At 45.8% G+C, this 26,823-nt stretch overlaps 1 protein-coding gene across 1 annotated transcript in view; it reads left to right on the top strand.

Moving 5' to 3' along the window:
• The first annotated feature begins 23,107 nt into the window (after positions 1 to 23,107).
• Positions 23,108 to 26,823, top strand: part of dars1 (aspartyl-tRNA synthetase 1) — an 84,747-nt gene continuing 81,031 nt past the window's right edge. The window contains exon 1 of the mRNA XM_072579695.1: positions 23,108 to 23,270. Coding sequence (XP_072435796.1) covers positions 23,248 to 23,270 — 23 coding nt within the window. The 5' untranslated portion in view covers positions 23,108 to 23,247. The remainder of the gene's footprint in view (positions 23,271 to 26,823) is intronic.

Genomic DNA, 26,823 nt, shown 5'->3' with positions numbered 1-26,823 from the left:
AAGTTGAAAGATTCGGGATGTTATTTGATCTTCGGGTTAAAGTAATACTTCTTGTCTGACATGTACATTATATCTTAAAAGTTGCATGTCACCTTATGGGTAACTCTTGTTAATTTAGAAGATTAGGGGTTTAAGTCTCCCTCCTGAGTACAGAATTCTAAACTGACACTCCAGTGCAGAATTAAGATAATTTTAATATAATTTTGAAGAGGAAGTTGGGAGTTATCCTTGGTATCTTGATCGATACTAATCACTCAAACAATATGGTGAAAAAATGGTGATTTAATTAACACATTACCGTTTGTGGAAGCTTGTCAATGCCTATATTTCCTATTTGCAACAATGACAACAAGACTAAAAAAGCACAGTAGTCCCCCCAGGGCAGTGGTGAAAATATTCCAAGACCTACCGCCCAAGCCTGAAACCACGGACAGTAGCAAACCCATTCATTTAAATGGGAAATTTGCCTTGCAAGCAGCCCACTGGTCCCTGGTTCTAGAATGTTCTCTGTAACACGTTTGGGCCGAGGAAAACCATCAGTAACTGAAACTGTGGTAACATGACCCGCGGATACGGCGATTGCCCTGTGGCTAAAAGTATTTAACGTACTTTGGGATGGCCTTAGCTCGTGAAAGGTACTATACAAATACAATTCCATTTCTTCTTTCTCTTTTAGATTTTCTTTGGGTAACAAAGGGGTTACAAATAATTTAAAATGGCAGTACCACGTTGTGTAAGGTTACAATTTCCTGTAAGATATAAGGAGATATGCGAAACACGTCTTCCCGCATATCTGATTATATACATCCTAACAGCAATAATCAGCATAAGCAAAATTCACAATTGCTTTGATAAGGCACAGGAAGCATGCCATTTTCGGAATCATTTGTTGTGTTTAGGAGCCTGCAGCAACTTTATGATGATGGAATTGAGTTGTCTCCAGGACATAAATATGGTTCAATAATGATGAAAGAACTATAGAAGTCAAGAAATAAAGTCTTAACAATGCGACAGCAAGAAAAGAGCCCTGTATATCTCAGATGGTCATGTTTAGTTCCTTTTAGTAATACTAAGCAATAAACAGCATTCTAAAGAAGGCAAAAGTGAGGACTGCAGGTGATGAAAACCAGAGTTTAGATCAGAGTGGTGCTGGAAAAACACAGCAGGTCAGGCAGCATCCGAGAGCAGGAAAATCGACATTCCAGGCAAAAGCCCTTCATCAGGAATAGAAGGGCTTTTGCCCGAAACGTCGATATTCCTGCTCCTCGGATGCTGCCTGACCTGCTGTGCTTTTTCAGCACCATTCTGATCTAAACAGCATTCTAAAGAAGTCTAAGCCTGAAGACATTTCTTGACCTTGCCTTCTCCTCAACCAATTTGTCTCATACTCAAATACTCGGTGTGTGCACGAAACAAAATAATGGTTATCTAAAGAGTACTGATTATTAAATTGATAGGAGCAGGACATTTAGAAAATCATAATACAATCAAGTAACATCATCATAGTTGTGTGTAAGTGTAATCAGTATTGATAAATTTCTTAAGAGGTCTTTGAGGATGTAGTAAACTGGGTGTACAAAGTGAAAGTGGCAGATGTAATGCATGTAAATTTCCAAAGGACATTTGAAAAGGTGCCATGTAAAAGGTGACGACAGAAGATAAGTGCTTATGTGTTGGAAGCAAAATATAAGCATGGGTAGAGGTCTGAGAGTCAGAATCAGTAGGACATTTTCAGATTGGCAAACTGAGTAGTGATGGCCACAGGACACAGATGGAGGCCACAGCTAAGGCACTGATGAAAGGTAATAGGTCATTGCCTTCTACCCATCACTAACGTACCTGACTACAACATTAGCTTTAACAATGCCTGAATTTTAATACTCTCATTGCTGTGTTCAAATTTTTGTATGGTTGCATCCCTTGCTACCTTTGCAATATCTTGCAGTCCCACAATCCTCCAAGATAGCTAAGTTCCTCAAACTCTGGCCTCTTCTAATTTTGATCACCTGCACACTGAAAGGCAAACTTGCAACTGCCTGGGCATGCAGCTTTGGAATTCCCTCCATAAAGTTATCCTCTGAGTGAGTTATCATCTCACTTTCCTCCTTTAAGATGCTCCATATATTTTATCTCTTTGACCAAACTTTTGCTCACCGACTCACTTCTCTTTATAATGCTTGGTCCAATATTAAGTCTAGCAAAAATTTGATTTATAATACTCTTGTGAAATGCTTGGGATGCTTCATTACGTTAAACGTAGTGTCCAAATACATACCTTCAGGTCAATGTCAGGAAAGAAAAATAGCCACTGATCTTCTCACTTTGCTCAAACATCCCCTACTTGCCTCCAGTGCAGCAAGCCAGGCGACCCTCTTGTGCAGCCTAGTGATGTGGGTTTGTGGTCCCTATGATACTTGAAGAGCTGGGAATGCCTATTAGGTCAGACAGCAGCTTGCTTTAAGGTAAGTAATTTAAACTTTTCCCCCATTTCAAAGTGTTACAATTATTTAAATATTTGCTAAAATACTTTTAAGTATTGAATGCTCTAACGACTCTGAGTGTAGCCCACTGAAATATGCGCAAGCATTACCATGTCATCCTAAAAGATGGAAAATCGAAACCATCCAGCAAAACAGTCTCCTTAGCCACAAAGGAAGTGGCAGAGGTAGTGAGTGCGAATAGTAATTGTCAGATACTGTGGAACAATGTCAGAGATGATGCAGTGGGTCAAAAGGTTACACTGTTAAACTTAAAATGCTAGTGATTGAACTGAAAGTTAAGGTCATGAGATCTTGATTACTAATTTTATAAGGTGTCATAAAATGCAATTGGTTTGGAGGTGGTTCCCATTTTGAAATGAATATTATCTGAAAACACTTTTCTACCCACCTAAATACTCCCACTGAGTACACCTTGCAAGCTGTCTCCTATAGTTTTAAAATTTGTCACAAGACAACACAACAAGATCTGCAACAAGTTTGTTTTTCACATTTTCAGTTCTTACTTTCAGCAAAGCTGGCCTGGAGTATTTGGAAAAGCTTGTTGGCTAGCCAACTACTGTACTTGGTCTTCCACCCTCACAATAACCAGTTGTGGATCAGATGTGGAGATAAGTGAAACTGAATGTTTATGTTTAAACTATCAGGAGGGAATTAAATGATGGCAGATCTAGAGGTGTCCATGGAGACATCAGATGGTGATGGTAGTGTGTTATCGACTGCATCCGAGATTGCTGAGAAGGATGATATGGTAGGGCCACAGCTGATTACTCCCAAATTCTAGGATTTTTCATCTGATAGTAGAGGAATTTAAGCAGAAATCTAATACAATATTTCAAAATTAGGAATGCTTGAACGGTGCAAATGTTTCCTGTAGCAAGTGGGTTTGTTAAGCAGAGATTGCAAATTTAAAGTGATTGGTAAAAGAACTAGCAAGAATTTTTTTTCCACTTACGGCTTGTTATGATCTGGCAAATACAACCTGAAAGAGCAGTAGAAGTAAATTCTGCAGGAATCTTCAAAATATTCCTGTTAAATGCCATGGAAGGTTATCTTATGTTAAAGCTGCTACATAAATAGAAGTCATTATTGTTGCTGTTGCCAGTAAACCAGATTCATTTGCAAGGAAGTTAAAACTTTATTTGCTGGATTTCTTTACATGTTTACTCTCTCTCCAAATGTCAAAGAACACTCACTCTAAATAGCAACACTTCAAGCAGAGGAAATTAATTTGCTAACAATGAAATTGACTCAATAATAATGTTGCTAAAGTACGATTGGTAGAAATTTCTGCCATTTACTGGTTATAAAAGAAAAGTTTTGAAGATAATCCTTTTCCACATGCTCCAATAATGGAAATCTAATTTTAATTAATCCAATAGGACAAAATTCTAATGTTTTTAATTCCAAACAATCCAAGGCATGCTTCTTTTGGGTAGTTCAAATCCCCTCCAATGGCTATTGTTTTCTGCAAGATGCATTTTGAACAGGACGGGAACAAGCAACAGGAAAAATTTAACTTGCGTCTTTTTAAAAGAATCCAGGATAACCTCTCTCTGATTCTGACAGGACTGACATTAGTAATAGCAGGTGGGAACAGACATCAAGTCGGAAGTTTCGGGACTAAATGGAGAGCATCACCATAACATTTGCACTGAGAAAACGCTTTAACAACTGATACCATTTCCTGGAGGTAAAGAAAAAACTGTTAGAGATGTGGATGAAGAATCCTTGAGGGATTCCAGCAGTGTATCTCTACTCACCTTGTCACAAGTAATTAATAGAAAACTTTATTTTTTAAACATATTTTGGAGTGTCCTGATGAAGGACTTATGCCAGAAACGTCAATTCTCCTGCTTCTCGGGTGCTGCCTGACCTGCTGCACTTTTCCAGCACCACATCCTCGACCCCCACCTTTCTTGACACTTCCTTTCAGGTTTGTCCCACCATGTGCCTGGATTTCATCATAAGTTGCCTCGAAAATCATGTTGCAGCATCAAAGAGATTAATAATAAATGTTTTTAAATTCAAATTAGGCCCTCATTTACCGAGAGGAAGAGCCTATTCTGACTTCAAAGTTGGTTGGATAAGATGTTGAGTGGGAGAAATGTAGCATCAGGCTAGATGATTGGACTGTCCTTTATCTTAACCTCCCCACACTTCATTCTCACTGGACTTTAAACTGTTAAAATCAACGTCAATAAGTGTTATTTGATATTGTACTTCTGTCATTTAATTTGGACAAACTGGAGTTTATATGCTGTTACTCAATGGAGTTCCATCATTAAACAATTCTCTCATTCTTAATTTATGTATGTTTGCTTCCTTTATTTGAAGATTATTATATTAGTGAGGACTGATTCAGAGTCTGCAATGTTGTTTGGTCTTTTGGATATGTACCATTTGTCAAGAACATCATGATGAGGGGATTTTAAGACACATAGAGCTGAATCTTACTGGAAAAAATGTTATGCTTTGGTGAGTTCCATGGAAGGTTTCTCTCTAGGAGGATTAGTGAGTTTTATTCTGCAATCAATCCAAATTTATCTCACTAACTCTACATCACAGCCCTATGGTGCTCTATTCATTCTATTCTCCAACTCATTTCAGGCAGATGTTCTCACCTCTGCCAAAATATTCCAGGATCCCTGGTGCCACAGCCATCTTTGAAGCCAGATTTGCAGCCAGTCAATTGTTGGGAGTCCAGAATTGATCTTCGCTGTGCACCGAGTGGGGCAGCAATCACAGACCAATGCTGCTCAGGGTACATTGTTGGCATGCCTGACATTTCATCACACAAGCATGTGCACATTTTCTGCAACCATAACTGTTCAAGCACCAAGCCACACAGCTTACCCATCCTTAGCCATTTCCCATCGTACTACAATAAGTCAATGCTTACAATGAGTTTCAGGTAACTTGCTTTTAAGAAGTGCAGTAATCTTTTCCACATTCCTTGATTTTAAAAACAGTCCTTTTCACATTTTCGTCCACAATGCAAAATACAGGAACATTTTTTAGAAGACGCGGCCTTTACAGTTCTAATGTTCACAGCTATCTCGTACGTTGATGGAATGGAACTCTTTTCTATTAATGAGCACAGCTGCATTATAATATGGACCTTTCAATAAATGTGCGTACATTTAACCACATCTTGCACGTTAGGGAAGCCAGCGATGTTGCCAATACCTACTGCCTGAGCTGCAGCATTGGGAAACGAGATGAATCAGCATGATCTGGCATAAATTACATCGGTAACACCATTAATACATATGTGAGTTGAGGACTGATAGATTCCAGTGAATCCTTAGAAGGAGTCAGTTCCATAAAGTCTCTATGCAGTTGTCACTTTGACTGCCACTGGACAAGAATCACCACCAACTCCTTCATGTCATAAGTCTCACTCCAACACTTGGAATAGATCTGTGAAAAGTTTCTACATGGAACTTTAATAAAGGATGTCATTCTGATGAATGCAGTTCCAGTCCTTTCACAAAGGGACACTGAGAGATTGTAAATTCTGAATGAGTACAGAGATCAGGTTCCCCCAGCCCTATATCACACGAAATAGGTCACATTACATATAAGAGCATGATGGGGAATTCCCATAGTTTAACGTGAGAGGGAAGCAGTTCCATGCTCTGTGCAGCCTATGAGACGTTACAGTATTTTTGTGTTTAGTGACTTGCAGATGTCACTTTTTAAGGTTTCCTGTAATTTATTTGACTTCATGGAGATGACTTTCTTCAACCTGCAATGACCATTTGAACCCTGCACAGTTGGACATTGCATGCGACGTGTAAAACGAAATGATTAAGATGACTGCAACCTGAAGGGCCTCACATTGCTCCCGACTGCATCACACAAAATATTATCTATCCTATACTCTTAACATTCAGAATTGACATGAGTTAGGCAGAATTAATTCACAGATTGGCAAACTCTCTGCTGGTCTTACCTGGCACATGGAAAGATGACTGTGACAGTTGAAGTTGAGCCATCTCAGCTTCAGATCCTCTCTGCAAGGGTTCCTCAGGGTCATGTCCCAGGCCCAACCATCTTTAGCAGCTTCATCAATTACCTTCCCTCTATCATAAGGTCAGAAGTGGGTATGTTTGCTGATTGCATGATGTTCAGCATCATTTGCAATTCCTCAGATATTGAACCAATTCATGTTCAAGTATAACAAAATCTGGACAATATCTAGGGTTGGGCTCACAAGTGGGATATAACATTTGTACCACACAAATGCCAGGCAATGACCATCTCCAGTAAGAGACAATCTAACTACCACAACTTGACACTCAATAGTGTTATCATCACTGACTCCCAACTACCAATATGCTGGGGGGGGGGTTACCATTGGCCAGAAACTCATCTGGACGTGAAATACTGGAAATACAGTGGCTGCAAGAATAGGTCAGAGGCCAGGAATTCTGCAGCAATGAACTCACCTCTGGTTCCCAAAAGCCTGTCCACCATCTACAAAGCGCATGATGGAGTACTCCCACCTGCCTGGATGGATGCAGCTTCAGCAACACTCAAGAAGTTTGACACTATCCAGAACAATGCAGCCCACTTGACAGGCACCAACAACACAACCATCGACTCCCTTCACCACCAGTGGTCAGTAGTAGCAGTGTGTACTGTCTCCAAGGTACAGTGAAGAAATTTGCCAGAGCTCCTTAGACACCAGGTTCCAAATCCACAACAACTTCCATCTAGAAGGACAAGAGCAATACATGCATGGGAGCATCGGTAAGTTCCTCTCCAAGCCACTTACCATCCTGACTTGGAAAAATATCACTGTTCCTTCACTGTCGCTGGGTCAAATTCTTAGAATTCCCTTCCCAAGGACATTGTGAGTCTACCTACAGCTCACGGACACTAGCAGGTCAAGAAGACAGCACACTACCACCTTCTCAAGGGCAACTGAGGATAGCCAATAAATTCTGGCCAGCCAAAGGCATCCATATCCCACGAGTGAATTTACAAAAAAATGTGGTAGAACAGAAGGTATAAGTTACACATTAAATGACAAGTGCAAACATAAACAGATCTTATGAACCGATTCAGATTCAGTCCATTCCAAATGTGATCACTCTCAGTCACAAAGTATCTCTAAATCAGTCTTCATTCCAAAAGAATTTCAGCTTCTTCCTTCTAGGTGCCAACCTCATGCCTAGCCAATAGCACTGTCCACCAAGATCTACAGCCATGGTTTTCACCACATCTGACACAAATCTGCATAACCTTCTCAACTCTGTCTGGATAACATAGAACCAGCAATGTTATCTTTCAGTAACAGGAACAGCTGCAGCACCTCATTCTTAGCTGCTTGATCAGGTTACTGCCTTCTCCAGTCATCATCAATTGATTGTACCACACCAGTGGACTCATCTATTTACACTGTCCATATTGGACTGATGTGTGTCTTTATACATCTTTCAGCCAATTTCAGTATGTTGGAGGTTTTGGTTTCCAGATGTCAATTTGGTTTTGTCACCTGGAAGGTTAACTTTTTTTAATATTGCCCTGTTTTTTTTTAAAAGCCATTCATGGAATGTGGGCATCACTGGCCAGACCAGTATTAATTACCCATCCCTAATTTGGAGCGGCACAGTTACTCAGCGGTTAGCACTGCTGCCTCACAGCGCCAGGAACCCAGATTCAATTCCATCCTCTGGCAAATATCTATGTTGCGTTTGTGTTTTCCCCCATGTCTGCTTTTGTTTCCTCCTGGTGCTCCAGTTTCCTCCCACAATCCAAAGGGAGATGTGCAGATTAGGTGGATTGGCCATGGTAAATTACCCCATAATATCCAGGGATGTGTGGGCAAGGTGGATTAATGCAGGGTTAAGGGGATAGGGTAGAGGGGGCTCGGTCTGGGTGGTATACTCTTTGGAAGGTCAATGCATACCTAACAGACCAAATAGTCTGCTTACGCGCTGTAGGGATTCTATGATTCTAATTGTTCACAATGCAGTAATGAATCAGCCACACGAGTGTGGGTCTGGAGTTACATATAAACTGAACCAGATAAGGACGATATTAGTGAACTGACAGTCAACAGTGGTTACAGTGTTTGCTGTGAGGACAGCTTTTCATTCAGTCTTTTTTTTTCATTGAATTCAAATTTCATTATGGCCCGATTTGAACCCATGTCCTCAGGACATCAGTCTTGGGTTAATGATTAGTCCAGCGTCATTTCTATGATGTCAATGACTCCCCCAGTTCCCTTTTTGTTTCCTTTAGTAATGCTGTTTGAGTTAAACTCTTCCTAAAAATATACAACTTAATTTTAAAGACACAGATTCCCTCAGACGACATAAATGATGTAACATCTCACATGTACATTTCCAACGGGGGAGGCAATAGCCTTGTAATATTATCACTGAACTGTTAATCTCGGACACAGGTAACGTTCTGGGAACCTGGGTTCAAATCCTGCCAAAGCAGATGGTGGAATTTGACTTCAATAAAAATCTGGAATTAAAAGTTGGGAAATACCCATCTGGGTGACTAATGTCCTTTACAGACAGAAACTGCGCAGTCTGGCTTACGTGTGACTCCAGACCCACTGCAATGTGGTTGACTCTTAACTGCCCTCATCCCGCAAATGAATAGGAAACAAACTACTGTGAATTAGAAAATCTTTCATTTCAGGTTATCTGAGAAATAAAAAAGCAGCATTCATGGTCATAGAGTCATAGAGATGTATAGCATGGAAACAGACCCTTCGGTCCAACCCGTCCATGCCAACCAGATATCCCAACTCAATCTAGTCCCACATGTCAGCACCCAGCCCATATCCCTCCAAACCCTTACTCAAATGCCTCTTAAATGTTGCAATTGTACCAGCCTCCACCACTTCCTCTGGAAGCTCATTCCATACACGTACAACCATCTGTGTGAAAACGTTGCCCTTTCATATCTTTCCCCTCTCACCCTAAACCTATGCCCTCTAGTTCTGGACTCCCCCACTCTAGGAAAAAGACTTTGTCTATTTATCCTATCCATGCCCCTCATGATTTTGTAAACCTCTATAAGGTCACCCCTCAGCCTCCGACGCTCCAGGGAAAACAACCCAGCCTGTTCAGCCTCTCCCTATAGTTCAGATTCTCCAACTTGGCAACATCCATGTAAATCTTTTCTGAACCCTTTCAAGTTTCACAACATCTTTCCGATAGGAAGGAGACCAGAATTGCACGCAATATTCCAACAGTGGCCTAACCAAAGTCTGAAACAGCCGCAACATGACCTTCCAACTCCTGTACTCAATACCCTGACCAATAAAAGAAAGCATACCAAACGCCTTCTTCACTATCCTACCTAACTACAACTCCACTTTCAAGGAGCTACGAACCTGCACTCCAAGGTTTCTTTGTTCAGCAACACTCCCGAGGACCTTACCATTAAGCGTATATAAGTCCTGCTAAGATTTGCTTTCCCAAAATGCAGCACCTCACATTTATCTGAATTAAACTCCATTTGCCATATCTCAGCCCATTGGCCCATCTGGTCAAGATCCTGTTGTAATCTGAGGTAACCCTCTTCGCTGTCCACTACACCTCCAATTTTGGTGTCATCTACAAACTTACTAACAACACCTCTTAGGCTCACATCCAAATCATTTATGTAAATGACAAAAAGTAGAGGACCTAGCACTTGTGGCACTCCACTGGTCACTCCACTTGTCACAGGCCTCCAGACTGAAAAACAACCCTCCACCACCATCCTCTGTCTTCTACCTTTGAGCCAGTTCTGTATCCAAATGGCTAGTTCTCCCTGTGTTCGGTGGAATCTAACTTTGCTAATCAGTCTCCCATGGAGAACCTTGATGAACGCCTTACTGAAGTCCATATAGATCACATCTACTGCTTTGCCCTCATCAATCTTCTTTGTTACTTCTTCAAAAAACTCAATCAAGTTTGTGAGACATGATTTCCCATGCACAAAGCCATGTTGACTATCCCTAATCAGTCCTTGATTTTCCAAATACATGTACATCCTGACCCTCCAGATACCCTCCAACAACTTGCCCACCACAGACGTCAGGCTCACTGGTCTATAGTTCCCTGGCTTGTCCTTAACTCCCTTCTTAAACAGTGGCACCACGTTAGCCAATCTCCAGTTTCCGGCACCTCAACTGACTATCGATGATACAAGTATCTCAGCAAGAGGCCCAGCAATCACTTCTCTAGCCTCCCACAGAGTACTAGGGTACACCTGATCAGGTCCTGTGGATTTATCCACTTTTAGGTGTTCCAAGACATCCAGCACTTTGCAATTTTGCAAGGTGTCACCATCTATTTCCCTACATTCTATACCTTCCTTATCCTTTTCCACAGTAAATACTGATGCAAAATATTCATTTCATGTCTCCCCCATTTTCTGCGGCTCCACACAAAGGCCGGCTTGTTGATCTTTGACAGGCCCTATTCTCTCCGTAGTTACCCATTTGTCCTTAATGTATTTGTCAATACCCTTTGGATTCTCCTTGATTCTATTTGCCAAAGATATCTCATGTCCCCTTTTTGCCCTCCTGATTTCTCTAAGTATACTCCTACTGTCTTTATACTCTTCTAAGGATTCACTCGATCTATCCTGTCTATACCTTATATATGCTTCCTTCTTTTTCTTAACCAATACCTCAATTTCTTTAGTGATCCAGCATTCCCTATACCTACCAGCCTTTCCTTGCAACCTAACAGGAATATACTTTCTCTGGAATCTCGTTATCTCATTCCTGAAGGCTTCCCATTTTCTAGCCGTCCCTTTACCTGCGAACATCTGCCCCCAATCAGCTTTTGAAAGTTCTTGCCTAATACCATCAAAATTGACTTTTCTCCAATTTAGAACTTCAACTTTTAGATCTGGTCTATCCTTTTCCATCACTATTTTCAATCTAATAGAAGTATGGTCGCTGGCCCCAAAGTGCTCCCCCACTGACACCTCAGTCACCTGCCCTGCTTTATTTCCCAAGAGTAGGTCAAGTTTTGCATCTTCTCTAGTAGATGCATCCAGGTACTGAATCAGAAAATTTTCTTGTGCGCACTTAACAAATTCCACTCCATCTAAACCCTGAACACAATGGCAGTCCCTGCCTACGTTTAGAAAGTTAAAATCCCCTGCCATAACCACTCTATTATTCTTACAGATAGCTGAGATCTCCTTACAAGTTTGTTTCTCAATTTCCCTCTGACTATTGGGGGATCTATAATACAATCCCAATAAGGTGATCATCCCTTTCTTATTTCTCAGTTCCACCCAAATAACATCCCTGGATGTATTTCCAGGAATATCCTCCCTCAGCACAGCTCTAATGCTATCCCTTATCAAAAACGCCACTGCTTCTCCTCTCTTGCCTCCTTTTCTATCCTTCCTGTAGCATTTGTATCCTGCAACATTAAGCTGCCAGTCCTGCCCATCCCTGAGCCATGTTTCTGTAATTGCTATGATATCCCAGTCCCATGTTCCTAACCATGCCCTGAGTTCATCTGTCTTCTCCATTAGGTCCCTTCCATTGAAATAAATGCAGTTTAATTTATTAGTCCTACCTTGTCCCTGCCTGCACTGACTGTTTGACTCTCTTCTGCTGTCAACTGTACCAGTCTCAAATTGATCTCTTTCCTCACTATCTCCCTGGGTCTCTTTCCTCACTATCTCCCTGGGTCCCACCCTCCCACCTTACGAGTTTAAATCCTCCCGAGCAGCTCTAGCAAATTTCCCTGCTAGTATATTAGTCCCCTTCCAATTTAGGTGCAATCCGCCTTCTTGTAGCGGTTACTTCTACCCCAAAAAAGATTCCAATGATCCAAAAATGTGAATCCTTCTCCTATACACCAGCTCCTCAGCCATGCATTCATCTGCTCTATCCTCCTATTCCTGCCATCACTAGCTCATAGCACCGGGAGTAATCCAGATATTACTACTCTCAAGGACCTCCTTTTTAAATTCCTGCCTAACTCTCTGTAATCTCCCTTCAGAATCTCAACCTTTTCCCTTCCTATGTTGTTGGTTCTAATATGGACAATGACCTCTTGCTAGCGCCTCTCCCCCTTGAGAACATTCTGCACCCTCTCTGAGACATCCTTGGTCCTGGCACCAGGGAAGCAACACACCATTCTGCCTTTTCTCTGCTGGCGACAGAAATGTCTGTCTGTACCTTGGACTAGAGAATCCGCTAACACAACTGATCTCTTGGAACCCGACATACCCCTCGTTGCGTTAGAGCCAGTCTCAATACCAGAAACTTGGCTGTTCGTGCTACGTTCCCTTGAGAATCCATCACCCCCTACATTTTCCAAAACAGCATACTTGTTTGAAATGGGGATAGCTACAGAAGACTCCTGAACTAGCTGCCTACCTCTCTTACCTTTCCTGGAGTGAACCCATCTATGTGACTTTCTCCCCTTCCTATAACTGCCATCCATCACATACTGTTGCTGTTGCAAATTCCTCATTCCTCCTAACTGTCTCTCCAACCGATCCATTCGATCTGATAAGATTAGCAACCAACAGCATTTATTGCAGATATAATCCGCAGTAACCCTTAAACTGTCTTTAAACTCACCCATCTGATAAGAAGCACATATCACCTACTAAACGCCAGTTTTGCTCCTTCACAATCTACAGACCCAGAAAATAGAAAAGACGTGCAAGTTTTACAGTTAATTGCAAAGTCTCACTGTGATAAACACCTCACATTCGAAGAGTTCCTGTTGAGAAGTGTTGGGGACAAACAAGAAGTATTTTGCTGCAGATTTCTAAGGTCTGACCAGAGAGCAACATACTAGTTTCTGATGTTTAAAATTGATTTTCTAGTTTCATTTTAAAATCTAAAAATGACAAGATTTGTAAAATTCCTCCTAACTGAGTTTCAGAGTTTTAAGCTTCGGGAAACTTTACCTCCTGCAATATGGGCTGTTTTCCAATTGAAAAAAACCAATAAGTGAGAATTAACTTTCATTATTGGTGAGATTTTGAAGATGATACTATGAGAGAAAAAATACTGCCAGATGAGGTCTATGTATATATTTGGCACAACATTTTTCCATGGAGGAACTGTGCCAGTTGCAGGTCATAGAGTCATACAGCATGGAAACAGATTCTTCAGTCCAAATCATTGATGCCAAAAATGTTTCCCAAACTAAACTAGTCCCACTGGCCTGTATTTGACCTATATTCCTCTAAACCTTTCCTATTCATTTATCTAACTAGATGTCTTTTAAATGTTGCAACTGTACCTGTATCTACCAATTCCTCGGGCAGTTCATTCCACAAATGCACCACCCTCTGTGTGAAAAAGTCACCCCTTAGGTCCCTTTTGAATATTTCACTTCTCAGTTTAAGAATATGCCCCCTAGTTTCGAACTCGCCAACCCCAGGGAAAAGTCCTTTGCTAGTCATCTTTTCTACGACCCTCATGATTTCTTCAAACCTCCTATGCTCCAGTGAAAAAAAATCCCAGCCTAACCTTATAACTCAAACCCTCTAGTCTCAGCAACATCCTGGTAAATGTTTTCTGAACGCTCTACAACTTAATAGGATCCTTCCTACAGCAGGGCAACCTGAATTGTACACAGTACTCTAAAGATGGCCTCAACAACGTCCTGTACAACCTCAACATGACGTCCCAACTCCTGTACTCATGCTCTGACACATGAAGGCAAGCGGACGTAAACTTTCTTAACCACCTTGTTTACATGCGATGCAACTTTCAAAAAGCTATGTACCTGAGCCCCTAATTGTCTCTGTCCAACAACACTGCTCAGGGCTCTATCATTAACTGTATAAGTCCTGCCATTGTTTGTTTTATGAAACTGCAATACCTCATATTTATCCAAATGAAACTCCATCTGCCACTCCTCAGACCATTAGCCCCATTGGTCAAGATTCATTTGTAATCTTAGATAACCTTCTTCACTGTCAACTACATCATCAATTTTGGAGTCATCTGCCAACGTACTAACCATATCTCCTAAATTCTCATCCCAACAATTTGGATAAATGACAAATGAAAGTGGATCCACATGGAACACTGTTGGTCATAGGCTTCTAATCCAAAGATCAACCCTCCACCACCATCTTTTATTTTCTTTGTATCCAATTGGCAAGCTCTCTCTGAATACCATGTGATCTAATTTTCCTAATTAGTCCATCATGGGAAACATAGTCAAAGGCTTTACTAACATCCACATAGACAACATCTGAACATGTGGCCGCAAAGATGGTGTAGGAGGGGGTCTTCAGATATGTGGGTCATTGGGAAAGTAGGACCTGCAGAAGGAGGACTGGTTTACCTGGACTGGAGGGGTACCAAAATCCTGGGCAGCAGGTTTGCCATAGCTCTTCAGGAGAGTTTAAACTAATTTGGCAGGGGGTGGGAACCGGAACTACGGGTCAGAGGATGGGGTAGCTGGTGAACAAGCAGAACATGCAGAGAGTCTGTGAAGAAGGATAGACAATTGATAGGACAAAGTTGTAGTCAGTACAATGGGTTGAAGTGTATGTATTTTAACACAATAAATGTCAGGAATAAGGCTGATGAACTTACAGCATGGATCAGTACTTGGAGTTACGATGTTGTGACCATTATGGAGATTTAGAAACTACAGGGGTAGGAATGGCTGTTGGATGTTCCAGAGTTAAGATGTTTCAAAAGGAATAGAAATGGAGATAAAAAGAGGTGGGAGAATAGCATTGCCACCCAGGGATAGTATCACAGCTGCAGAAAGGGAGGTCGTCGAGGAGGTTTTGTCTACAGAATCATTATGGTTGGAAGTCAGAAACAGGAAAGGAGCAATTGCTTCATTGGGAATCGCTTCTATAGACCCCCCCTCCCCCCCCCCCACCACCACCCACCCCATCGCAACAGAGATATGAAAGGAGCAAATTGGGAGACAGATTTTGGAGAGGTGCAGAAGTAACAGGGTTGTTCCCATGGGTGATTTCAATGTCCATAGCCTCCTTAGTGCAAATAGTTCGGATGGAGCAGATTTTGTCAGGAGTGTCCAGGAAGGATTCCTGACTCAATATGTAGATAGGCCGACTAGAGGGGAGGCATTGTTGGTTTTGGTGCTTGGCAAAGAACCAGGTCAGATCAAAGATCTCTCAGTGGGACATCATTTTGGTGACAGGAATCACAACTTCCTGACCTTTACTATAGTCATGGAGAGGGACAGGAGCAGAGGTTTGGGAAAGTATTTAACTGGGGGAGGGGAAATTACAATGCTATTAGACAAGAACATTGGAGCATAAATTGGGAGCAGATATTATTAGGGAAATGGATGACAGAAATGTGGAGGTTGTTTAGGGAGCATTGCTGCAAGTGCTGGACAGGTTTGTCCCACTGAGGCAAGGAAGGGATGGTAAAGTGAAGGAACATCTAGTCAATAGGACGTTTATTTAAAGTTGAGGAAGCAAGGATCAGACAAGGCTCTAGAGGGTTGCAAGGCAGCCAGGGAGGAACTGAAGAATGGATTTAGGAGAGCTAGAAAGGGCATGAACATGCCTTGGTGGGTAGGATTAAGGAAAACCCCAAGACTTTCTGCACTTATGTGAAGAACAACAGGTTGACCAGAGTGATCAAGGGCTAATCAAGGATAGTGGAGGGAACTTGTGCCTCGAGTTAGAGGAGGTAAGGGAGGTCCTTAATGAATACTTTGCTTCAGTATTCACTCGAGAGAGGGATCTTGTCGTTTGTGAGGACAGCATGAAGCAGGCTGATATGCTCAAACAGTTTGATGTTAAGAAGGAGGAGGTGATGGAAATTTTGAAAAACATGAGAATAGATATGTTCCCTGGGCCAGACGGATATACTCAAGGTTACTACAGGAAGCGAGGGAAGAGATTGTTGCGCCTTTAGTGATGATCTTTGCATCCTCACTGTGCATTGGAGTAGTACCAGATGATTGGAAGTGGTAAATGTTATTCCCTTGTTCAAGAAAAGGAATAGGGATAACCCTGGGAATTACAGACCAGTCAGTCTTACATCGGTGGTGGGCAAATTATTGGAGAGGATTCTGACAGACAGGATTTATGATTATTTGGAAAAGCATAGCTTGATTAGAGATAGTCAGCATGGTTTTGAGTATGTGACAAAACACATTGGTGAAGGTGAGTAGTGGATGTGGTGTATGTGGATTTTAGCAAGGTGTTTGGTAAGGTTCCCCAAGTTGGCTCATTCAGAAAGCCAGGAGGCAGGGGTTACAGGGAAATTTGGCTGTCTGGATACAGAATTGGCTGGCCCATAGATGACAGAGGCTGGTGGTAGATGGAAAGTATTTGGCTTGGAGTTTGATGACCAGTGGTGTTCCGCAGGGATCTGTTCTGGGACCTCTGCTCTTTATGAGTTTTATAAATGACTTGGATGAGAAAGTGGAAAGGTGGGATAGTAGGTTTATTGATGACATGAAGGTTGGTGGAGTTGTGGATAGTGTGGAGGGCTGTTGTAGATTGCAACGGGACATTGACTGGATGCAGAGCTGAGAGTGTGGTGCTGGAAAAGCACAGCAGGTCAGGCAGCATCCGAGGAGGAGGAGAATCAACATTTCAGATGTAAGTCCTTCATCAGGAATCAGGAATGCAGTTCTCACTTTCTCCTCCTGGATGCAGAGCTGGACTGAGAAGTGACAGATGGAGTTCAACCTGGAAAAATGTGAAGTGATTCATTTTAGATGATCAAATTTGAATGCAGATTACAGGGTTAAAGTCAGGATTCTTAACAGTGTGGAAAAACAGAGGGATCTTGGGGTCCATGTCCATAGATCCCTCAAAGTCACCACCCAAGTTGATAGGGTTGTTAAGAAGGCATATACTGTGTTGGCTTTCATTAGCAGACGGATTGAGTTTAAGAGCTGCGAGTCTATGCTTCAGCTCTATAAAGCCCACACTTGGAATACTGTATTCAGTTCTGGTCGCCTCATTATAAGAAAGATGTGGAAGCTTTAGAGAGGGTGCCTGGACTGGAGGGTAAGTCTTATGAAGTAAGGTTAAGAGAGCTAGAGTTTTTCTCATTGAAGCGAAGAAGGATGAGAAGTGACTTGATAGAAGTATACAAGATGATGAGAAACATAGAGTGCATAGCCAGAGACTTTTTCCCAGGGTGGAAACGGTTATCACGAAAGGATAATTGGAGGAGGCTTTAGGGAGAGGTCAAAGGTAGGTTCTTTACATACGAAGAGTGGTGGGTGAGTGGAATGTAGTAGAGTCAGATACCTTAGGGACATTTAAGCAACTCTTGGATATGCCCATGGATGATAGTAAAATGAAGGGTATGTAGGTTAGTTTGATTTTAGAGTAGGATCAAAGGTTGACACAACATTGAGGGCTGAAGGACTTGTACTGTGCTGTACTGTTTTATGTTTTATGCTCAACGCATATAAATTCTACCTCAGAATCCTCACCGGCCTAAAGTTTCTCGGCTTCTCCTTATAGCCTTTAAATAAAGGCACAACATTAGCCAGCTGACTGGCAACTCACCAGTATTTATTATAGAACTCTGCTTTAGTTCCTTCTCTTTCAAATGTATCTTGCATTCAATTTCCATTAGCCATTTCCGAATCCCTCAATATCAATCTTTCGACAAAAGGTGACGTGCGAGCTTCTCTCTTGATGGAACATTCTAATCTGTTTGTTTTCCTCTTCTGTATGGTGCTGCAGTGAGAAAGCACAGGGTCTTTAGAATCTGGCAAAATCAGGTAGATGTACTTTTACAGATTCTATCTTTTTAACTCCTTCAGAGAGATCCATTCCAGGGATTCTGAGAGTACTTCAGAGTGCAAGTGATTGCATGATGTCTAATAGTAACAAATGAACAGAAACAACTAGTGTTGCTGTGTTTTCAAGAATAATGCGTCAATTTTTGGTGAAGGCACTGAAAATAGCATCAAACCATATGCTATAGATGGTGCCTTGGGTGAAAGAGTTAAACGTTGGCCTATGTGACATTTTGGGGGATAATTTAACAACACTATGACTACCATGGCAGAAATTTACAGAACTTAGAGAAAGCACCAACAACCACAAAAATGCAGCTGACACAACACTGAAAGAACATGAGGCAAACACACAAGGAGAGAATCAGAGCACAGAAAACAAGTAACATAAAGTAGTGATTTAAGAGAAATATCAACTATAATAGACATAGTAAGGGAGTAACAAAACAATATACAAAAACCAAAGATTAGAAAATAGCACAGATATAGGGGTCCACAGTCATTGCTTCCTGAAAGGCTATACAACTATCGACATGATTTTGCATACCAATACCTCCAAGATTGAGGTATGACTTCTAGGCCTAATAGGTAAAAACAAGGACTGCAGATGCTGGAAACCAGAGTCTAGATTTGAGTGGTGCTGGAAAAGCACAGCAGGTCAGGCAGCATCCAAGGAGCAGAAAAATCGACATTTCGGGCAAAAGCCCTTCATCAGGAATAGAGGCAGGGTGCCTGCAGAGTGGAGAGATAAGTGAGAGGAGGGTGGGGGAAGTAGCATAGAGTACAATAGGCTCTTTTCTAGGCCTAATGCTCAGTGTTGAACACAGGAAGTCTCCATACTCTCCTATGAATATATAAATAAAACTCTAATAAATAGAATTCACTGAGAAACCAAAACAGCAGACATCAGATCAACAGAGCTTATATGCAAAGAATGCAAAATAACATGGCTCAGATACTGTGAGCAACACTTTGGGAGAGTTAAGAGATTTTTATTTTGACAAAGTAAATGAAATATTATGTATGAGGCAAATATTAAGTGAGGAAATGCAACTAAAAAGACAATGCCACAATAGTCATATGAAATATTTGTTCAATCAGCTATTGCATCATACATCTTTTTACTTTTGACTAAGTTCACAACCTCCCTCGTTATCTAAAAATCCCTTACCTTGCTATCCTTGTCCTTCCTCCATACTGGAACATGGTAGTCCTGAACTCTGATCAGCAGGTCTATAAACAACTCTGCATGTCAAGTGTGAACTTGCCCAATAACAAGACCAAATTGGAAACAGGCTCCAAATGATATACTAAGAATTGAGGGACCACAAACTCGATGCGGGAAATTGACCTTGTATTGGAATTGGTGTCTCTGAATTACACCAGGCCTTCAGTTTCAGTTATAAGCGACCTATGACTAGCTGGCGTCTTTTGACTGCTCCAAGAAGCTTGCTGCTGAAGAGGATTTCATTTCAATTTGCTGCATAATTGACAACGGCCTTTGTGTAGAACAGAAGAAGTGAATGGGAGGTTGCTGAGCAGAGGCTGGAAATGGTCCTCAACACTTCCCTTAGCTGGTCATTTTAACACAGTGTCCTGATTGCATGCCCTCCAGTGAATCACAACGCAAACTGGAGGAACAGCATCTCATATTCAGACTAGGGACTTTACACAAGAGTTCAACATCTTCAAATGATGAACCAACTCCCATTGCTTCCTTTTCTTTTAGCTTTCCTTATTACATTCTCTGTCCCCTCCCCACATCCCAGTGGGACTGTCTATTCTTTCAAATCTGGCACTTAGACACATCATTGTTCTGCCATTCACAAACTTCCAATTACTTAATCTGAACTATCAATGTCCTTTCTCTCTCAGCACTCTATGCTCCACTACCACCCTCAACTACAACATAAATGCTGTCCCCTCCACACTTCACATCAGCTCTGATGAAGTGTCATTTCGACTTGAAATGTTAGTTTGCTCTCTCTGCATGCATGCTGCCTGACCTGCTGTGATCTCCTTAGTCTAAACTGCTTGTTATTTCCTCAAAGAATTCTGGAAGATTTGTCAGGCATGACCTCTTTTGATGAAACCATACTGACTTTACCCTATTTTACCATACACTTTCAAGTATTAAGAAATCTCATCCTTCACAAAGGATTCCAGGATCTTACCCACAACCAAGGTTAGGTTACTCAGTCTGTAATTTTCTGTCTTTTACCTTACTCCCTTTTTAAACAGGGGTGTCATGTTAGTGATTTTCCAGTCCTCTGGGACCCTCCCTGATTCTAGCAATTCCTAAGAGGTCACCACTAACACCTCTGCTATCTCTTCAGCTATCTCCCTTAGAACTCTGGAATGTAATCCACCTGGTCCAGGTGACTTATCCACCTTCAGGCCATTCAGTTCTTCTAGCACCTTCTCCTTGGTGATGGCCACCATACACATCTCTGCCCCCTCACTCTCTTGAATTTCTGTGAAGACTGACACAAAGTAATTATTCAGTTCCTCAGCCATTTCCTTGCTCCCCAATATTATCTCTCCAGTGTCATTTTCCAACGGCTCAGTGGCCACTTTTGCCTTTTATATATTTTAAGAAACTCTTACCATCTTCCTTTATATTACTGGCTAGCTCACCTCATAGTTAATCTTCTCCCTCCTTTTTTTTGTTGCCCTCTGTTGGTCTTTATAAGCTTCCCAATCCTTTGGTTTTACACTGCCCTTCGCTACATTATATGCTTTCTCTTTTGCTTTTATGCTATCCCTGACTTCCCTAGTCAGGCATGGTTGCCTCACCCTCCCTGTACCATGTTTATTTTCCTTCCGGATGAATCTCTGCTATATCTCTTGAATTACTCCCAGAAACTCCTGCTATTGCTCTTCTACTGTCTTTCCAACGAGGCTTCTCGCCCAGTCAATTCTTTCCAGTTCTTCCCTCATGCCTTTGTTGTTGCCTTTATTCAGCTGTTACTTCTGATTCTATCTTTTCCCTCCCAAATTGCAGAGTAAATTCAATCATATTATGATCATTGCCTCCTAAGGATTCCCTCACCTTAAGCTTCCTTATCAAGTCCACCTCATTGCACAACACTAAGTTCATTATTGCCTGTTCCCTTGTGGGCTCCACCACATGCTGATCCAAAAAGCCATCTCGTAGACATTGCACAAATTCATTTTCTTGCAATCCAGTACCAATCTGATTTTCCCAGTCTCAGTGAAATTCCCCATGATCACCGTAACTCTGCTTTTCCTACACATCTTTTCTATCTACTGGTGTATTTTGCGCTCCAGATCATGACTATTATTTGGAAGCCTATATTTACCTCCAACCATTTTTTTTTACCTTTGCAGTTGCTCAATTCTACCCACACAGATTCTATATAAGTTGTCCCCACTGCCCACCTGCCTATCTTTTCGAAGGGATGTATATCCTTGAACAAGAGGTGATCTCATTGAAACATATAGGATTCTTAAGGGGTTTGACAGGGTAAATGCTGAGAGGATGTCTAGAACTAGAACCTCACGGACAGTCTAGAACCAGAAGTCATGGTCTGAGAATAAAGGGGTACCAATTTAAGATTGAGATGAGAAGGAATTTCTTCTCTCAGAGGTTTGAAAGTCTTTGGAACTCCTTACCACAAAGAGCTATGGGAGAAGATCAGTAGATGTTAGGCGAAAGTGAGGACTGCAAATGTTGGAGATCAGAGTCTAGATTAGAGTGGTGCTAGAAAAGCACAGCAGGTCAGGCAGCATCCAAAGAGCAGAAAAATTGACGTTTCGGGCAAAAGCCCATTCATGATGAAGGGCTTTTGCCCGAAATGTTAATCAGTAGATGTTGTCTACATCGACTTTACTAATTGATAAGATCTCTCATGGTAAGCTGATCCAGAAGATTAAGTCATAAGCAATCCATTGTGAGTTGGTAACTTGAAGACAAAATTGCCTAGGTCATAGAAGGATAATTGTAGAAGGTTATTTTTCTGACTGGAAGTCTTGGACCAATGGTGCTCTTCATGAATCAATGCTGCAATGTTGAATCAATGTAATATATATAAATGATTTGGATGAAAATGCAGGTGGACTGATTTGTACGTTTATAGGCTTGCAAAAATTGGTGGAGTTGTGGTTAGTGAGGAAAACTGTGAAAGGGTATAGATCAGTTGGAAATTTGAGTGGAGTTTAATCTGGACAACTGTGAGGTGATGCACTTTGGGAGGTCAAATGCAAGAGGCACGTATTTGGTAAATAGGATCCTTAAAAACATTGATATACTGAAGGATCTTGTGTGTAAGTCTATAACTCCCTGAAAATGGCAGGACAAATTGGTAAAGAAGGCGTACAGCATGCTTGCCTTCATCATTGATTATAAAAGTTGGCAAGTCATATTGCAACGGTATAAGACTTAAGACTGTATAGGGCCACATTTGGAGTACGGTGTGCAATTCTGGTCCGGCACTATATGAAGGTTTTGGAGGATTTAAAAAGGGTGCAAACGAAGTTCACTAGGATATTGCCGAGATTGGAGTGTTTTAATATTAAGGATAGGTTGATTGCACGAGAGCATCAAGGCTAAGGAACCACCTGGAAGAAATATATCCATGAGAGGCACGGACAGAGTGGAATAGTCACAATCTTTTCCCCAGGCTTAGGTCTATGGTTAGAGGATGAAAGTTTGTTCTGAGCCGGGCGAGTTTTTTTTGCACAGTCACCGGCACTAGAGAATCCTCTTCGAAACCATACATTTTTTTCTTGCTTCCATGAGTTCAGGCTCAAACATTGAAACGTTTCTGAGTCCGTTCCCCCCCCGCGCCGAGTGACTGGGAGACTCTGTCCCGCCGCCGGATCGATCCTTGGAAGCGTCCGTTGCACCCGGAGCGGCAGTTGGTGTGGCCCTCGCTCACTTCCGGTTAGTGCAGACCGGAAGGGGAGGCTGGTGAACCGCGGCGAATACATTGCACAGATTTGTCCTTAACACTGTTGTTTGACTTACTCCTTCTCCCAAAACAAAAATACACGAAATCGAGACGATGACAAAAGGAGAGACCGGAGGGTAAGCGCTGGGGCACATGGAATCGTGGTCAGAAAGAAGGGAGGCGATCGGCACGAATCAGAGCGACATTGCATCAGCCACCCCCGGGGATTCCCATTGAGCCACCGCATTGCACATCCCCCCCCCCCATCCCGCACCCCATCTCCCCCCATCCCACCCCGCACCACATCCCCTGCCCACCCCGCAACCCATCCCCCCCCGCACCCCATCCCCCCCCCCCACCCCGCACCCCATCCCGCACCCCATCCCCCCCCGCACCCCATCCCCTCCCCCCCCGCACCCCATCTCCCCCCACCCCGCACCCCATCCCCTCCCCCCCCGCACCCCATCTCCCCCCACCCCGCACCCCATCCCCCCCCACCCCGCACCCCATCCCCACCCCGCACCCCATCCCCTCCCACCCCGCACCCCATCCCCACCCCGCACCCCATCCCCTCCCACCCCGCACCCCATCCCCCCCCACCCCGCACCCCATCCCCCCCCACCCCGCACCCCATCCCCCCCCACCCCGCACCCCATCCCCCCCCCACCCCGCACCCCATCCCCCCCCCACCCCGCACCCCATCCCCTCCCACCCCGCACCCCATCCCCCCCCACCCCGCACCCCATCCCCCCCCCACCCCGCACCCCATCCCCCCCCCACCCCGCACCCCATCCCCCCCCCACCCCGCACCCCATCCCCCCCCCACCCCGCACCACATCTCCCCCCACCCCGCACCACATCTCCCCCCACCCCGCACCACATCTCCCCCCATCCCGCACCACATCTCCCCCCACCCCGCACCCCATCCCCCCCGCACCCCATCCCCCCCCACCCTGCACCACATCCCCCCCCCCCCCACCCCGCACCACATCTCCCCCCACCCCGCACCACATCTCCCCCCATCCCGCACCACATCTCCCCCCACCCCGCACCCCATCCCCCCCGCACCCCATCCCCCCCCACCCTGCACCACATCCCCCCCCCCCCCCCACCCCGCACCACATCTCCCCCCATCCCGCACCACATCTCCCCCCACCCCGCACCCCATCCCCCCCCCACCCCGCACCCCATCCCCCCCCCACCCCGCACCCCATCCCCCCCCCACCCCGCACCCCATCCCCCCCCCACCCCGCACCCCATCCCCCCCCCACCCCGCACCCCATCCCCCCCCCACCCCGCACCCCATCTCCCCCCCACCCCGCACCCCATCTCCCCCCCACCCCGCACCCCATCTCCCCCCCACCCCGCACCCCATCTCCCCCCCACCCCGCACCCCATCTCCCCCCCACCCCGCACCCCATCTCCCCCGCACCCCATCTCCCCCCCACCCCGCACCCCATCTCCCCCCCACCCCGCACCCCATCTCCCCCCCACCCCGCACCCCATCTCCCCCCCACCCCGCAACCCATCTCCCCCCCACCCCGCAACCCATCTCCCCCCCACCCCGCACCCCATCTCCCCCCCACCCCGCACCCCATCTCCCCCCATCCCCCCCCCACCCCGCACCCCATCCCCACCCCCCACCCCGCACCACATCCCCCCCCCCCACCCCGCACCACATCCCCCCCCACCCCGCACCACATCCCCCCCCACCCCGCACCACATCCCCCCCCCACCCCGCACCACATCCCCCCCCCACCCCGCACCACATCCCCCCCCCCCACCCCGCACCACATCCCCCCCGCACCACATTCCCCCCCCCCACCCCGCACCACATCCCCCCCCCCACCCTGCACCACATCCCCCCCCTACCCTGCACCACATCCCCCCCCCCCACCCTGCACCACATCCCCCCCCCCCCACCCTGCACCACATACCCCCCCCCCCTACCCCGCACCACATACCCCCCCCTACCCCGCACCACATACCCCCCCCAACCCCGCACCACATACCCCCCCCAACCCCGCACCACATACCCCCCCCAACCCCGCACCACATACCCCCCCCAACCCCGCACCACATACCCCCCATCCCGCACCACATCTCCCCACCCCGCACCACATCCACCCCACCCATTCCCACCCCATCCACCCCACCCATTCCCACCCCATCCACCCCACCCATTCCCACCCCACCCCCCATCCCCACACCCCATCCCACCCCCCCACCCCGCACCCCATCCCACCCCCCCACCCCGCACCCCATCCCACCCCCCCACCCCGCACCCCATCCCACCCCCCCACCCCGCACCCCATCCCACCCCCCCACCCCGCACCCCATCCCACCCCCCCACCCCGCACCCCATCCCACCCCCCCACCCCGCACCCCATCCCACCCCCCCACCCCGCACCCCATCCCACCCCCACCCCGCACCACATCCCCCCCCCCACCCCGCACCACATCCCCCCCCCCACCCCGCACCACATCCCCCCCCCCACCCCGCACCACATCCCCCCCATCCCGCACCACATCTTCCCGCACCACATCTTCCCGCACCACATCTCCCCACCCCGCACCACATCCACCCCCCACCCCATCCCCACACCCCATCCCACCCCACCCCACACCCCATCCCACCCCACCCCACACCCCATCCCACTCCCATCCCCACACCCCATCCCCACACCCCACCCCATCCCCACACCCCATCCCCATCCCCCCCCACCCCCCACCACATCCCCCCTCCCACTGCCCACCACATCCCCCCATCCGCACTACATCCCCGCACCACATCCCCCCCAACCCCGCACCACATCCCCCCACCCCACTCTACATTCCCCCCACCCCACTCTACATTCCCCCCCCATCCGCACTACATCCCCACACCACATCCCCCCCCACCCTGCACCACATCCCCCCCCACCCTGCACCACATCCCCCCCCACCCCGCACCACTTCCCCCCCCCACCCCGCACCACTTCCCCCCCCACCCTGCACCACACCCCCCCTCCCTGCACCACATTCCCCCCACCCCCCACAATATTCCCCCCCACCCCGCACCCGCACCACATCTCCGCACACCATCCCCGCACCACCTCCCTCAACCCGCACCACATCCCCCCAATTCCCCCATCCCGCGCCACATCCCCCCCATCCCGCGCCACATCCCCCCCATCCCGCGCCACATCCCCCCCATCCCGCACTATTTTCCCCCCACCACATCCCCCCACACTGCACCAAATTCCCCCACCCCACAGCACAACCCCCCCCCCACCCTGCAACACTTTCCCCCACCCACCTTGCACCACAATACCCACCCACACTGCACCACATCCCCCAACTCCACATTCCCCCATCTCATTCCACAACCTCCAACTCCACATTTCCCCTCCACACCACATCCACCTACTCCATGTTCCCTCATCCCACTCCATGTCCCCCCCACTTCACAGTGCCCCCCCATCCCACACGACATCCCCCCCCCACTCCACATTCCCCATGTCCCACACCACATCCCCCAACTCCATATCCCCCCCCATCCCATTCCATATTCCCCCCCATCCCATTCCATATCCCTCCCCATCCCATTCCACATCCCTCCCCATCCCATTCCACATCCCCCCCATCACATTCCACATCCGCCCCATCCCATTCCACATCCTCCAACTCCACATTTCCCCCCCCCACACC

The sequence above is a fragment of the Chiloscyllium punctatum genome, chromosome 10 (genome assembly GCF_047496795.1).
Source record: "Chiloscyllium punctatum isolate Juve2018m chromosome 10, sChiPun1.3, whole genome shotgun sequence".
In the NCBI taxonomy this organism is placed as follows: domain Eukaryota; kingdom Metazoa; phylum Chordata; class Chondrichthyes; order Orectolobiformes; family Hemiscylliidae; genus Chiloscyllium; species Chiloscyllium punctatum.
Note: the sequence above shows the minus strand (reverse complement) of the source record. Positions and strands in the feature narration are given on the sequence as shown.